At 34.0% G+C, this 15,805-nt stretch overlaps 1 protein-coding gene across 1 annotated transcript; it reads left to right on the top strand.

Moving 5' to 3' along the window:
* Positions 1-1,924: 1,924 nt before the first annotated feature.
* LOC101736248 (protein twisted gastrulation) lies at positions 1,925-13,997 on the top strand. Its single transcript, XM_004933371.5, has 5 exons — positions 1,925-2,432; positions 2,802-3,008; positions 6,974-7,109; positions 7,511-7,579; positions 11,704-13,997. The coding sequence occupies exons 1-5, from the start codon at positions 2,231-2,233 to the stop codon at positions 11,810-11,812; spliced, it is 723 nt and encodes a 240-aa protein (XP_004933428.1). The 5' UTR covers positions 1,925-2,230; the 3' UTR covers positions 11,813-13,997.
* Positions 13,998-15,805: the final 1,808 nt, after the last annotated feature.

The raw sequence follows: 15,805 nt of genomic DNA, 5'->3' as shown, positions 1-15,805 counted from the left end.
AATGTAGGTTTCCCTAGTTTCTCCGTTTCTCCTCAATTCTCTATCTACCTACATGCAATTGAATAGTAAACAGTGCCATTATTACTTTTTTTTTAAGTTCACTTCCTTCTGAATTGTATTAAATTAGCATAACATAGTCAACAATAACGGTTACTAATAAAGAACAAGATTATTAAGTTCTTCCGGGAAGCGGATAGGAGCATTTCACGAAACGCTATCATACCTACGAATAAACACGCGTTGAACAAACTTACATTTTCATACCTGTTTACTATTGTCTGTGATGTTGATTTAGATAATTATACCATATCCGAATAAATTTATTTATTTCGCAAAAGAAATGCGAAACGACGTAAGGTGGTATGAAATAAAATCCATTTTTTTTCTACCTAAGCTTTTTTTTTATTTTTATTGCTAGATGGGTGGACGAGCTCACAGCCCACCTGGTGTTAAGTGGTTACTGGAGCCCATAGACATCTACGACGTAAATGCGCCACCCACCTTGAGATATAAGTTCTAAGGTCTCAAGTATAGTTACAACGGCTGCCCCACCTTTCAAACCGAAACGCATTACTGCTTCACGGCAGAAATAGGCAGGGCGGTGGTACCTACCCGCGCGGACTCACAAGAGGTCCTACCACCAGTAATTACGCAAATTATAATTTTGCGGGTTTCATATTTATTACACGATGTTATTCCTTCACCGTGGAAATCAATCGTGAACATTTGTTGAGTACGTATTTCATTAGAAAAATCGGTACCCGCCTGGGATTCGAACACCGGTGCATCGCTCAACACGAATGCACCGGACGTCTTATCCCTTAGGCCACGACGACTTCATGGACCTGGCTGACGACATCATGGCTGATGGTCTTCAGAGACCATATCAGCGTCACCGGGCCAGTAGATGAGCTTACGGGGCTCAAACCTGACGTTGTTGCTAACACGAACCCTAGCAAGAGCCGTGCTTCGCAGAATCTACCACCGGATCGGAAACGCGATCCACTGAGAAAATCAGGCGAGAAACTCTGTGGGCTGTGTCTGTAAGTTAATTTACTCGCTGAGCCCTTCTTCGCAAGCGAAGGGTTCGACTAGAACGATGACCGGTGCATGGGGTATCTAAAATCACCGTTAGTGAGTTCGGGAGGATCCGAAATGACGTGTTTTGGGCGACGTCGACTGTTTACCATTCGGTCCGCAGGATCGGGAATGAAAAATCTCGGTAAAATGGTGATTATTTACTGAGGCATATTATTGGACTTTTTGGAAGCTACGTCCTGCGACTTTGTTTCTTTTTCCCACACTTGTGCACTTTCGCAGATGCTTAACAGTTAATAATCCACCGTTATTAGACATTTAAGACTGAAGTAACACTAAATTAACAAAATAAAACAATGATGTAACTAATTAATTCACTTATAATAATTAAGTAATTTCGCTCCTTGCGTTCCCGCCAAAAAGTCCATTACTTAGTATTGTTTTCCGATAAGTATTTATTTATACATTGTAGAATGATACACGTAACAAATGCTGCCAGAATTATTTCCCTCCACAGTCTAAAGACAACTAAAATCTTCTTTCTCTTATGAATAAGATCTTTGAACAAATATCAGGATGACTTCCTAAAGGTTTGAACGATGGGGAAAATTGATCTTGCTAGGATTACTCTACTTAGTTCTAACTATGAAGGGTAGAACTAAGGAGTACCATCGCAGTATATTAAAAAGTGTCCGCTGAAAGGAAGCCAATTAAAGCTACTAAGAAGTAGCAAGTGGAAAGATTTTAAAAATAGCGTCATAAACTACCACACTTCGGCTAGATAATAATATGGTCCGTAAATAATATGGGTATGCTTGATGCCCCGCGAGCACTGCAAGGTGTGACGTCATCTAGTGAATAATATTCAAAAATTGTTCTCTTCGTTCATTCGATTTGTTGTTTCAAGATTGTAATGTCAAAAATTTCATTCATTCATCGAACAGTCGTAGCGTAGAGTTGACGTTGCCCATCTTTTAAAATAAGAAAAAAGCTTTATTATTTTGTTTACTTGCTAATTTTAGAAGTTATTAAAACTTCACGAATATCTGTTTTAAGAAACGCAAAACATCACAAGTTGATAATCACCACATGGCTTAAAATTTAATAAACAAATGCGCAGGAGTTGACGTCTTTGAAGTTTGATCGTTGTTTATTTTTCAAGCATTCTTTGATTGTTTCATTAAATCTTGCCATGTGGAGAAGGTCTTATTTAATCGTCGCGCTGATTTGTGTGGTGCCAATAGCATACGCATGCAATGAAGCTATATGTGCAAGCGTAGTATCAAAATGCATGTTGACCCAATCATGCAAATGCGATTTGAAGGACTGCTCATGCTGCAAAGATTGCTTCAGTTGCCTCAGCTCCTTGTACAGCGAGTGCTGTAGTTGCGTCGGTAAGTTTAAAATAACATTGTTATTAATATTCATAAGCTTTTCTCTTTTTTGTAGATTTTTTGTAGATATATTTCTAAATCTATGTACATTTTTAATTGTTTTTCTTTATAATAATATGTTAAAAGCACAATGTTATTATTTCAATGTTGAATAAATTATGACTTAAAAATTGACAGGCTAATCTTTAAAAAAAAATTGTTTTATATAAAACTCTGGACTCGTACAATTAAATACCTACACTCAATAAATTAGCCACACTATGAGGATTACATAGTTACTATCACAGCGATACAAAGCTTTTCAAATGAAACATGATAAAATGGTCATAATTCTTAGTAAACTGACAAAGGTATCTTTATTGTCCCTAGATATGTGTCCCAAACCAAATGACACGCAGACAGAACTATCAAAAACTTCCTATGTTGAGGAGCTTGGTGATGGAGTACCAGGCCTCTTTGCTGCTCTAACAAGTGATCCAGATGCTCAACAACGCTGGCTCTCTATGACATATCCAGTGGACATCGACCTATCAGCCTACAGACCTGTACCAGAGAAACAAGTTGTTTATCATTTACGTAAGTTAATAAAATGCACACAAAAGATGTTGCAAGAATAAAATATGAGTGTTATTTTGTAAGGGTTGCACCATACCCTTACAAAATAACACTTATAAAACTCATTTTCTGTCCTAAATAAGAACACTGATATTGATAGTAACGCCCCACTTCAGTTTGTTGTGTATATAACAAGAGAAGAAGTTTCTCATTTGATCTATGAATAAAATCAGCATAAAGTAGTATTTCATTTTTTGTCTCCATATTTATCCATTGATAAATCCTTTTACCGTTGTTTCATATATACTTAAACTAATATTTCTATATTAACAGCGATCTCGTAAACTTAAATATGTCATAAACATAACTTGTTTACGACATGATATGATCAAACGCCATTATAAAAATATAGCTAGGGATATAGTTTTTTCGTGTATTTCAGTTTTGTTTAATTGTTTCAATTTGATTTGCTTGCTCAATGCCGTTCAGGTTCATGATCATCTTCATTGCTGAAATTGTTAGTGTTAAAACTAGTAAAAACCAGTCATATCCAAAATCATTCATTTATTTAAACTAGTATATTTTCCCTGAAGACCCCACTATAATACCAAGTTTCAGGTATATTTGAATCAAACTTACAAAACAAATTAAATTAGCATTTCCTCACATACATTTTATATTAGATTTGGAAAAGAGCATGAACCTCTTACATGTTCTACTGAGTAATGAAATTGCCATCCGAATCAGTCAAAAAGTAATTAAACTTTAAAAGCACCTGTGAAGGCCTATTTCGGTACAAATAATAATTTTGAACTAGATTATGTTCAACTGTGTATTGACTGGTTTGGGATTTAAAAAACTGGTGAAACTGCAAGGCATATGTCGATGCCTCCAATGAAGACTACGCTAACTCCAAATTCGTAGGTTTACAGGAGGAGCGTTTAAACTAAAAAAGTTGATAAAACCTTTATTATTGCAGATATATTTATGGTTTTTTCTTGTGTAACTAGCTGTTTTGCTCTTGCTTCGAACCCCATCAATAATGATTTGTAATACTTTTAAAATAGTGAAGCAATTTGCGTGAAAAATGAAAATTTAAAAATTTTGAGTTACAGTAGTGTTCATTGGAGGCATCGATCTGAAACAATATTTATGTTTTTATTTACTGTTAGTAGAGAAATGTGCTTGTACACATCAACATAATTGCCCCTAACCACATTGATACATGTGGTCAATTATTAAATTGTAATGTATAGATACATGTGCAACTCTACAAACTAGAAAGCATAACTTTTTTGCGGCCATGAGGACTTATAATACGCCTTACAATTCAGTATTACTATGTATTAGTTTATTTTAAATTTAAACCATTTCAATATCCCTGCAATAATATAAACATAGTACAAACAATTTTAAAAGCTTCATTCACCTATGATTTACTGGTATTATCTCGATAAGAATTTAAAAATGCAAAAAAAAGAATGTAATGTCACTTCCTTTCGAAATGTTCCTTTATTTTGACACTAAATAGTGACGTTACCTGAAAACATTCAATGAAATTCTTACGAAAAATGACCCGAACGATAATCGTGTACAAGAAAAAAAAAGTACAAAATTTGGGTTGCCACCGGGAACGGTGAGTCACTGTTAAGGAATCTCATTGCTACCTGTTCAAACTTTGATGACGTACAAATATGTAAGAGTTAGGTTGGACCTAGTTTGAAGGCGTCGTGGCCTAAAGGATAAGACGTCCGGTGCATTCGTATGTAGCGATGCACCCGTGTTCGAATCCCGCTGGCAGATATCAATTTTTCTAATAAAATACGTACTTAACAAATGTTTACGATTAACTTTCATGGTGAAGGAATAACATCGTATATTAAAAATCAAACCCGCAAAATTATATATTATATTAATTTGCGTCATTACTGGTGGTAGAACCTCTTGTGAGACCGCACGGGTAGGTACCACCACCCTGCTTATTTCTGCCGTGAAGCAGTAATGCGTTTCGGTTTGAAGAGTGGGGCAGTCGTTGTAACTATACTGAAACTGACACCCACCTAAGCAATAAAAAAAATTTTGGGTAGACCTTCCACAAAGTCGAATGACGATTTGTTGAATCGCGGGAATCGGCAGGATCGGTCGTTGTGACGAGGTTTGGGTCTGGGTCTGGGTCTAGTCGTGAACGTGGACGTGGACGTCTGTGGGCTGAAAGATAGATAAAAGATATTAACCTACGTAATAGATTAGAATATCCCGTGCTCGATAAAGCAGACCCATTTCATTCATTCAGTCAACTGTAGTATACTGTTTTAATAATATTTGGTGTGATGCACGTTTTTTCGAGAAAGAATAAGCCATGAGTTTCTCGCCGATCCTGCTTAGTGTAGGGACTGTCTTACGAAGCGCTTGCGTAAAAGGCCTAATCGAATAAAACAAACTTCTTCTCTTTATTTAACATTGATTTTTAAGAATAAAGTATCCATTGACCGATTCTTCTTTAATTTTTTTACATCGAAAAGCCTTTACCGTCTTCACTAGATGCCTGGTCTGATTGTAACCAAAAAAAAATATTGTGAGTTGTATATATTCGAAAAGACATCAAATGTTACCATAAGTTAGCGTTAACGTTATCTCAGACAGTTCAATAGTTACAGGAACCCATAAACCTCACACCAGTGACTAATGGCAAAACGTACTGTAATCGCAGAGGTAGACACTTAGACAGCACCATCCTGCTTATTTCTACCGCGTTTTAGTCATGCGTGTGCTTAGTGCGAGTTTATTAACGTTCTCGATAGCGTAAAAGTTAACTCAAATTTGTATGGAGTTGGAAAGTTTTCCTACGTTTGGGACGCTCTTTCAATTGCATACAAATTTGATTTAACTTTTACTCTATGGAGAACGTTTAAAAACTCTCACTAAGCACACTGGTCTAACCGTGGGAACAACTTTTATACAATTCAATTGAGACTTCGAGCTCGTGTTATATATGTCTATAGTTTCTCCTAAACATTTAACAGTAGTTTTTTTTTATTTTTTATTGCCTAGATGTGTAGACGAGCTCACAGCCCACCCCGTGTTAAGTGGTTACTGGAACCCATAGACATCTACAACGTAAATGCGCCACACACCTTGAGATAGAAGTTCTAAGGTCTCAGTATAGTTACAACGGCTGCCCCACCCTTCAAACCGAAACGCATTACTGCTTCACGGCAGAAAGTTGGGTAGATGTTATTAATCGTCGGAATTCGCTTACGTGCCCTTTTAGTACGAGCTCAAATTTATGTATTAAATTAACATACCAGAAAGGTTAAGAATGTAATTTGAGAAGTATTCGATTCATTCAAATTAGTATTGAATTTTTTTTAATAGTAATTTTAAAACTTGTCAAAGATTAACTCTAGTTGATAATATTATTTATTAATATATTCTTTTTAATACTGCATAAACTATTGTATGTATGTATGTATATCGTCTTCTCGCATTAAAACTGTATAATCTCAAAATTTATAATTTTAGTGAGTGTTGTAAAGGCTTAACATGTGATATTTTTAATATTAATCATTTGCAATATTTATTTTTTGTTTTTTACTAGATACATTATCTGTTTTTAAAGTAAGATAAAATTATGTATTGATTTTGTTTATAGTAGTGAAAACACAGGTAAACTAAAACTAAGCTACGCTCTTTTGACATTCGCTATTTATGAGAAAAATACTGGTGATAGATACCAAATGTTTTCGCCTATCAACTCAATGTTGAATATTTTTGGAAATTGTACACTTTTAACGCGAAAAGGTGATATATGTTTGTGTATATATCTATATATATATATATGTGTGTATGTATTTGTAAATTAATATAAATTTCATTGCACCTACCACTATTTACTTTGCACTACCCTTGGTTGACTTGTAGATAATTATTAAGTCGGCCAATGTAAATTTTACATGAAGTGTAATAAATAAATAATATTGTAACAGAGAGCGTGGAACAAGATTCGGAGCCGGTGAACACAGACATGGTGACTTTCAACTGCACCGTCGCGTACATGTCCCAGTGCATGTCGTGCGACAAATGCCGGGCCTCGTGTCGGTCCATGGGCGCCAACAGCATTAGGTAACCTAGAAAAAACTTCTGACTAAATAATGAATGGTCCCTTCGTGGTAGCGTGGCTCTTGTGGTTCTTATGCGCTGCCACCTCTAATATTACCACATTCTATGACCAGTTCCAGATCAACACTCTTGACATTCACTGCATAACGATTTATTTCAAACGAAATAGGTTCGTGTTCCTTCAATAATCGATATTCGAATAGACCCACCGTCACTTCGACAATTTTTTTGCATTGCATCTTTTGTTTAGTTACTGATTTTTCAAAAAAAACTAATAAATTATATCGATAACACTAAAGTCGATCGATAAGTATCGAACAAAGTAATCGTTGAGTCGCAAAATAAGTGACATCGGAGAAAATTCGTTTGCCATAAATACAATGTTTATTCGCATGTCATTACAGGTGGTTCCATGACGGATGCTGCGAATGCGTCGGCGACAAGTGCTTGTATTACGGCATCAACGAGAGTCGGTAAATATCTTAACTAAAAGATTCTTCGCACTTCACAGGACTGAGCACATCTAGTATTATATTTTACAGAGTGTTGCCAGAGTTTTAGTCATGGGATCTTTGTCATCCGTTTGTAGCTATTTTGCGTCTTTCTTACTATACTCCCTTATATATATATGTATAATTTGGCTGGCCATTTAAATTTAACATTATTATTTCTCACCCCCACAAAGATTCTCGTCATTAACGCCCCCGCAACTGGTGTAGGGGGTCCAACACTCATATAAATATTAGCCTATCCATTAAGTATATGTATTTTCTACATGGATACCAAGTTTCAAGTCAATCGGATGCATGGTTCAGTAGTTATAACGGAGCATCCGTAAAAACCACTGTAGATTTATATACATATTAGTATATATTCTAATGAAGAAATGCGAGCTTTTTTCATGTTTGTATCTCCAACAAAACTTCCTCGCATATTAAATAAGCCCATTACGGCCACCTGCGGCACAAGGCCGACCTAACGTTCTCGCATCTGCACACGGGATCGGATTACGCTCAGGTGTGTTGCGAATTAATATTATTTTAAACACATTTATTGCATATTAATTTATTATGACATCATTTTGTTTATCGGTATTACTTGAATCTTACAAAGAAATGTTATAATTAATATGAAATTACAAATGTTCTCCTCGTAATCTATGAATCGGAATACCAGTATTGTAGATAGAAAAAATATTATAAATACATTTTACGGAACTCTCTTACATTTTTATTTGAAAGTTAACAAAACACTAGTATGTTTATTTTTATTGCTTAGATGGGTGGACGAGCTCACAGCCCGTCTGGTGTTAAGTGGTTACTGGAGCCCATAGACATCTACAATGTAAATGCGCCACCCACCTTGAGATATAAGTTCTAAGGTCTCAGTATAGTTACAACGTCTGCCCCTACCCTTCAAACCGAAACACATTACTGCTTCACGGCAGAAATAGGCGGGGTGGTGGTACCTACCCGTGCGGACTCACAAGAGGTCTTACCACCAGTATAGTCTAGTCGACAAGTTAAAAATGGTGTTAATTCGACATACTACTGCTAAAATTATGTGGTTTAGCTCATTCGATTCGGAATAATGTCTAGACCATTGTGCTAAAAAATTGAATTAGCACATAAAAAATTCCAAAAGTTATTAACAATTAAACACCTTAAAAAAATAGCGTTTCGTTTATGGCTTATTGTCCGTAAACTATAAACATTTTCGAAATTTGAAAAAAAGATCCTTAAAGAGGAGGAAATTTAGTAAAAAAAAGTTCCAACTCCCGGAACTGTAGCTCCATTATTTATAATTTTAATTTAACGCTGAAAATAGCCCGCCGCGCGCCATTGTTAGGTTGCGCGCACGGCCTCGAAAGCGAGTACGTCACTTAAAAAAATTTTTTTCAAGTACTTAAAGTTAATTGAAAAATCTAAAAAAATTATTGCATAATCTAAACACTTTAAAAAATTTATTCCCTTTGGAATTTTTTATAAAAACATATTTTTCAATATTCTAGACGATTGTTAATTAAGAAAAAAATTTCCAATTTCCATCATCCTTCTAAACTAAAAAAAATGTTTAAATAATTACCTTAAAATTATTTCGCTTCGTGGACCTCTTCTTATAAATATATTAAACAAGATTGCGTCGTCTAAGTTATGAAATTGTTAATATTTTGTTAATAATAATTTTTTTAAGTTAACAAAAAAGAAAAAGAACAATTATGTTGTAAAGAATGTTTTTTTCTTTATTTACTATTATATTTTCGTTTTTATGTCAATAAGAGACATCTTTTAATAAAATATATACTATATAATAAAATATATAATAAAAACGAAAATATAATAATAAATAAAGAAAAAAAAATTCTTTACAACATAATTGTTCTTTTTCTTTTTTGTTAACTTAAAAAAATTATTATTAACAAAATATTAACAATTTCATAACTTAGACGACGCAATCTTGTTTAATATATTTATAAGAAGAGGTCCACGAAGCGAAATAATTTTAAGGTAATTATTTAAACATTTTTTTTAGTTTAGAAGGATGATGGAAATTGGAAAAATTTTTCTTAATTAACAATCGTCTAGAATATTGAAAAATATGTTTTTATAAAAAATTCCAACGGGAATAAATTTTCTAAAGTGTTTAGATTATGCAATATTTTTTTTAGATGTTTCAATTAACTTTAAGTACTTGAAAAAAAATTTTTTAAGTGACGTACTCGCTTTCGATGCCGTGCGCGCAACCTAACAATGGCGCGCGGCGGGCTATTTTCAGCGTTAAATTAAAATTATAAATAATGGAGCTACAGTTCCGGGAGTTGGAACTTTTTTTTACTAAATTTCCTCCTCTTTAAGGATCTTTTTTTCAAATTTCGAAAATGTTTATAGTTTACGGACAATAAGCCATAAACGAAACGCTATTTTTTGAAGGTGTTTAATTGTTAATAACTTTTGGAATTTTTTATGTGCTAATTCAATTTTTTAGCACAATGGTCTAGACATTATTCCGAATCGAATGAGCTAAACCACATAATTTTAGCAGTAGTATGTCGAATTAACACCATTTTTAACTTGTCGACTAGACTAGTATGTCAGATACGAAGATAGTCTTGTGATTCCAAAGTACATAAAGATTTTTATTTTGTTTGTACTTTATATTGAATATTATTATACTGTATTTATAGAATATATACTTAGTAAATTCAACCAATCAATTAAATACTCAGTACAATAAACAACTCGCGCTTATATCGTCGTGGCCTAAAGGATAAGGCGTCCGGTGCATTCATATCGAGTGACTCGACTTTACCGATGTTCGAATCCCGCAGGCAGATATCAATTATTTTTGTAATGCAATGCGTACTTAACTCATTTAGATTATGGGGGTAATTTAGACGGATTATTGCAAATTTTATTATTTCATCAATGGTTGTGTCATTGTGATCGGAATTGTTCATTAAAAAAAATATCATTACGTCTTCAATTATTAAAAGACTCGTTTTCAAACCTGAACTATATCGATATATTTGATCCGATTTTTTATGTAACGTTTTATGGGTGTTATTACAGACGGCGGTGTTACCTATGTGATGGTGACCGTTAGATTGGTTCTTCGGTTGGACAGTGACCACCGTTGTCCATGGACACTAACAATGCCATACCGATACAATGCAATAGGGGAGGCGGGTGGTTCGACAGTAAAAAGGATTACCTCGGACAGTCCTTAGAACAAGTCCCCGTGAAACATACGGTACAGAGAGAACCGAAGTTCCTTTCTGTCTGTGGTCTGGGTCTACCATAGGGTCCACATGATTGATAAAAACGGGATTATAGATAATTCGAACGCCCCTCGCCCCTATATTATATCAAAGAGCTAGTATTTGGGAGCCGAGGAATAGTGCTTTATCAATCAAAGCTTATGTCCAAGCGTCACAATCATATAGCTGTGCTCTGTTGAGAATTCCCAACATTTTAGAAGTCAACTTCGCTTTACCATACCTATGACAGTACCAAACTCCTATTGATAAGGGATTATATGCATACACACTTTTTTATTACATAGGTGGACGAACTCACAGCCAATCTGGTGTTAAGCGGCTACCAAAGTCCATAGACATTAACAATGTAAATGCCACGCACCTTAAAACATGAGTTTTTATTATATACTAGAGGTCCCGCAGTAGTCAAAATTCGACTATAATTAATTTGAATTATAAGTTTGTACACTATTATGATTGTATTTTCAACGCCAAGACTACACTATAGAAAAATATTAATAAAGACAAACAATATTTAATCTATTCTCAATTTGACCACAGACGTCAAGAATGTGTGTGTCAAATACATGGTAGTGTGTGTAATGTTTTCTTTATTGATTTAATGTATCTTTTTTGCATTATTTAAAAAAAATATTAGCATTGTGCACTTCTCTATAGTCTCTATAAGTGTAGAAAATTTCATACTTCTCCGTCCGCGCAATTTTCGTAAAAAGGGATACAAAGTTTTTGCTTCACGTATTAATATATAGATATATTGTGAAGTAAAAATAACGAGCTTAATAAACAAATCAATTAAAATGTTTTGTGTTATCTTTCCAGGTGTCTTGCCTGCCCGGGTGGGAAGGAAACTTCGATTAATGCTATCGATGAAGAACTCACGTATGACGACTTGGACTACGGAGAAGACGTTGACGCGCAATCTATTTAAAACAAATATTCGGTATTCACAACTTTAAATACATACACTCGTATATTATTATGTACATTGGACTTTTGGCGGGAACGCGAAGAGCGAAATTGTGTAAATTGTTTTCTTTTTTAAATTAGTGTTTCTTCACGTTTCAATGTGTAATAACGGTGGTTTATTAACTGTTTAGCATCTGTGAAAGTACACAAATAAACAAAGCCATTTGGACGTAGCTTCTCGGATTCTTCCAAAAGGTCAAAGGAAAATGTCTGTAAATAATCACCGTTTTACTAAGATTTTATTTAATGCTATCTCGTCTCGATTCATTTAATTTCATCCCAATTGAAGAGTCTTAAATTGATCAACTTCATCTCGTTTCGCATAACAAGAAGTTATAATAGAAGCTTCTTGTTATAATAGAATATAAGAGGAAAATATTAGACTTGGCTTAAAGGACTCGTTACCAGGCCATAAGAATCTCCAAAAAAAACGTGTATTTTCAGAAATCTTTGTACTGTCCGATCAATTGTTGAAGTATTGCCATAAGTGAAGTCACATATTTTTTTTGCTGCTAAATATTAAATAGATCTGAAATGATAATGCGAGTATTCGAAAATACCAGAGGAGGTATGTTTAAAATTGAAGACTACTCATTCTAATGAAAGATTTAGCATTTTAAGTTTAGTGCACAATGTTATAAGGGTTATAATTATGCGAACAGAAAAAAAAATAGCTGACATAAATTGAATTCTTGGTTAGCGAAAATAAGGTAAATAGTTTAAGTAAGATATTCTTAAAAATGTATTTAATTTACTTGCAATACCTACAGCTTACTAATGCTCAGAAGCTACGTGAATTGTTTTTTTAAAACATGTTTTCAACACAGTTTTCACCAAAACCTTTCAAAATTTTTACTTGAATTAAGTTTTTTATTTTTCGTACAACAATTGCTAAATGTATTTAGTGCCATGATATTGCTTCAGTTTAGCCCAAATCAAAATATAGATATTTAATTTGATTTCAAATGTTTACATTTGACGAAGCTGTCCCTTTGGTCGTAATAAATACACGCTAAATCTTTGATGCAAACTGTGAATCTCACTTACGACATTTTCAAAATAAGCTTGCTTATATAAAAGTTCCGAACAACTAAATCCGGACCGTTGATCTACTGAGCAATATCATTCACTCGGTCGATGATCTTTTGTCATTAACCATCCTCAAAACAGGGAAATATACTTGAAATAAAATTATTTAATTTGAAACGTCTACAAACACGAGAATAATTATATTGATTTTATTCTTAATTTTCTTATTATTGTCTGCAGGGCCGTTTTATTTTTACCTAATAAATAAGAGACTTCATTTGCGGAAAATGAGTTTTTTTTTCTGTTTTTAATACACATTTAGCTTAACCTGTGTCGTATGTAGCAAGCGGAGTCTTTCAACGTAGTGAATTACACCAGTACTCAAGACGTTTGATTAACTTATAATTTTACGTACGTATCAAGGACCGACGACAATACGATAATTTTATTACTTTGGCCTAATACCCTGAGTAGAAGTACTAGATTTAAAAAAAATCTACTTGAATTTACACTTCGGCTTACTATCAGAGCGTGTTATTTTAGTTTCTAAACTACGTACTGTATTCATAAGACGATAAAATACATTTTACTTTAAGCAATATTTATGTAATGATTTTATTAATCTAAGTCTTCATATCTAACGATTTAGTTTGTAACCTTTATTGTTTATAGAACAAAAGAAAGGATCATTGTATTCGCCTAATTTCCGTCCTTTATGAATGAATCTCTATATTTTTAATATTATATACACGTCTATAGGTGTAAGTGCTTTCAAAATGTATACAATTTCTTGTAATGGAATCTCAAAGTGCCAAAAGTGTTGCTTGTACAAAATTTTGCCATTTATAATGTTGCCAGTGTACTGCCAATGAAATATCTCAGTGCAGTCATATTTATTAAAAGTATTTTTGCTTTATTTTGTATTTTTATGTCTTCACGTTTTGGCTATAGTCATTTTATTATAAATACTCATGTTGAAACTTGACTTGGTCACAAATTTTCATAGAGTAAAAATATTGAACAAGAAATGCTAGTTTTGTACTTCTGATTTATAAAAGTGCTTTTTCAAGTCACAAAGTTGTATGCAATTTTTTTTAAATAAATAAATGAATATTTTAGTTAATTATTTTATTTCTGTGTCTGGGATGTAAATATGCTGCGAAGTTTTCTACTATGAATAACACGCGAAATTTAAAGTTTATTCAAAATTTATCCTTTTTTTTAAATGGTAGGTATAATATAGGTTACACTAGGATGTCCACTAAGGCGTCTCGCTACGTATATTCTGTTAAAATAGTTAGGCAACATTAATTTGCACAAAGGTATACCCTTACTCTTTCATTCAACAAAATCGTCGAAATTGTCGTGGCCTAAAGGATAAAACGGTGCATTCGTATTTAGGGAATCCCGCAGGCGGGTATCAATTTTTCTAATGAAATACGTACTGAACAAATGTTCACGATTGACTTCCACGGTGAAGGAATAACGTCGTGTAATAAAAATCAAACCCGCAAAATTAAAATTTGCGTGGTGGTAGTACCTCTTGGGAGTCCGCACGGGTAGGTACCACCACCGTGCCTATTTCTGCCGTGAAGCAGATCCGTTTCGGTTTGAAGGGTAGGGCAGCCGTTGTAACTATACTGAGACCTTAGAACTTAAATCTCAAGGTGGGTAGCGCATTTACGTTGTAGATGTCTATGGGCTCCAGTAACCACTTAATACCAGATGGGCTCTGAGCTCTTCCACCCATCTAAGCAATAAAAAAATAATAATAAAACATGTTTGAGGAAGGTCTTAAACAGGCGTTGCCTACAGGTCGTTAAAGCCGATCATTCGGAAAATCTATCAAGGTCTGGGATAGCTTATGACTAAACTCACGAAACTATAGAAAGATAGCAACATTCCGTAACACAAATGTCAAAACTGATAGCATCACTTACCGACATGCCTATAGGTACCTGAAGAACTAAGTATAGCCGAAGGTAGAGAAAGGCGGAGAGGAGTTGTGCAACGGGTGATGAGAGAACAGTACTAGAGTCGACTTACAGAAAAGAAGATGCAGATTCAGAACTATATTTTGGGTTTCCTTAACGAACTTCAAAAAAAATATTCAGGTTTTCTCTGCATAATAAAACCGTTTGCGTTGATCTCGTTTTATTCGCTAGGAATCTCATCTGGTTCTCTAAAACCCTTCATAAAAAGAAACAACATTTATCCGATTCGCTTGAAGTCACTGGTCAGAGCATCTTACATATGATTTTTTTTTTATAAATCCGAAAACGCTATTGTGTAACCCCGGATACTAAACCTTCATCTGTTGTAGAAACTAGTGGTAGGTACCACCTAATGACGTCACTGGAAAAACACTTCTTTCTACTCCAAGAAAATTATCCTATTTTTATTCGACCTTGAATGACATTCTGTGAGGCTGTGACCTTTCTGTTCATGAATTTATGAGTTTGGACTGTTTAACATCAAATAATGATAATTTACCGTTTATCTACCACAATAAATGTGAATTCAATTCAAAACTCAAAGACGAAATAAATTCAGACAGGATTTATTCAAGATATAAGAAAATTAAATATCATTATTAACTCAGTTGACGACAATGGACGTATGGTATGTTTAATGTGTTATGGCATTTTAAATTTCCACTGTAATTATTCACTTGAAACATTGGACAAACTGATCAAAGAAAACTTAGTTACCTATAGCCGAAACCCCGTGGCTCACAAAAAAATTCCATCTTTTTTATTCGATTCAATCGATTAAAACGACTTTATAGTGAGGGGTAGATCTCAGGGGTATTTAAAACTATGGGTTAGTCACCAATATCGAATTTCGAATTTTAATCTTCCTTTATCATAAACAATTTTCAATTTTAAACAATAATTACATTTAGACGCGGGCGCACGCTATTCAC

The sequence above is a fragment of the Bombyx mori genome, chromosome 19, assembly GCF_030269925.1.
Source record: "Bombyx mori chromosome 19, ASM3026992v2".
NCBI classification, from domain to species: domain Eukaryota; kingdom Metazoa; phylum Arthropoda; class Insecta; order Lepidoptera; family Bombycidae; genus Bombyx; species Bombyx mori.
The sequence above is the reverse complement of the archived record's forward strand: the minus strand, read 5'-3'. Positions and strand labels throughout refer to the sequence as shown.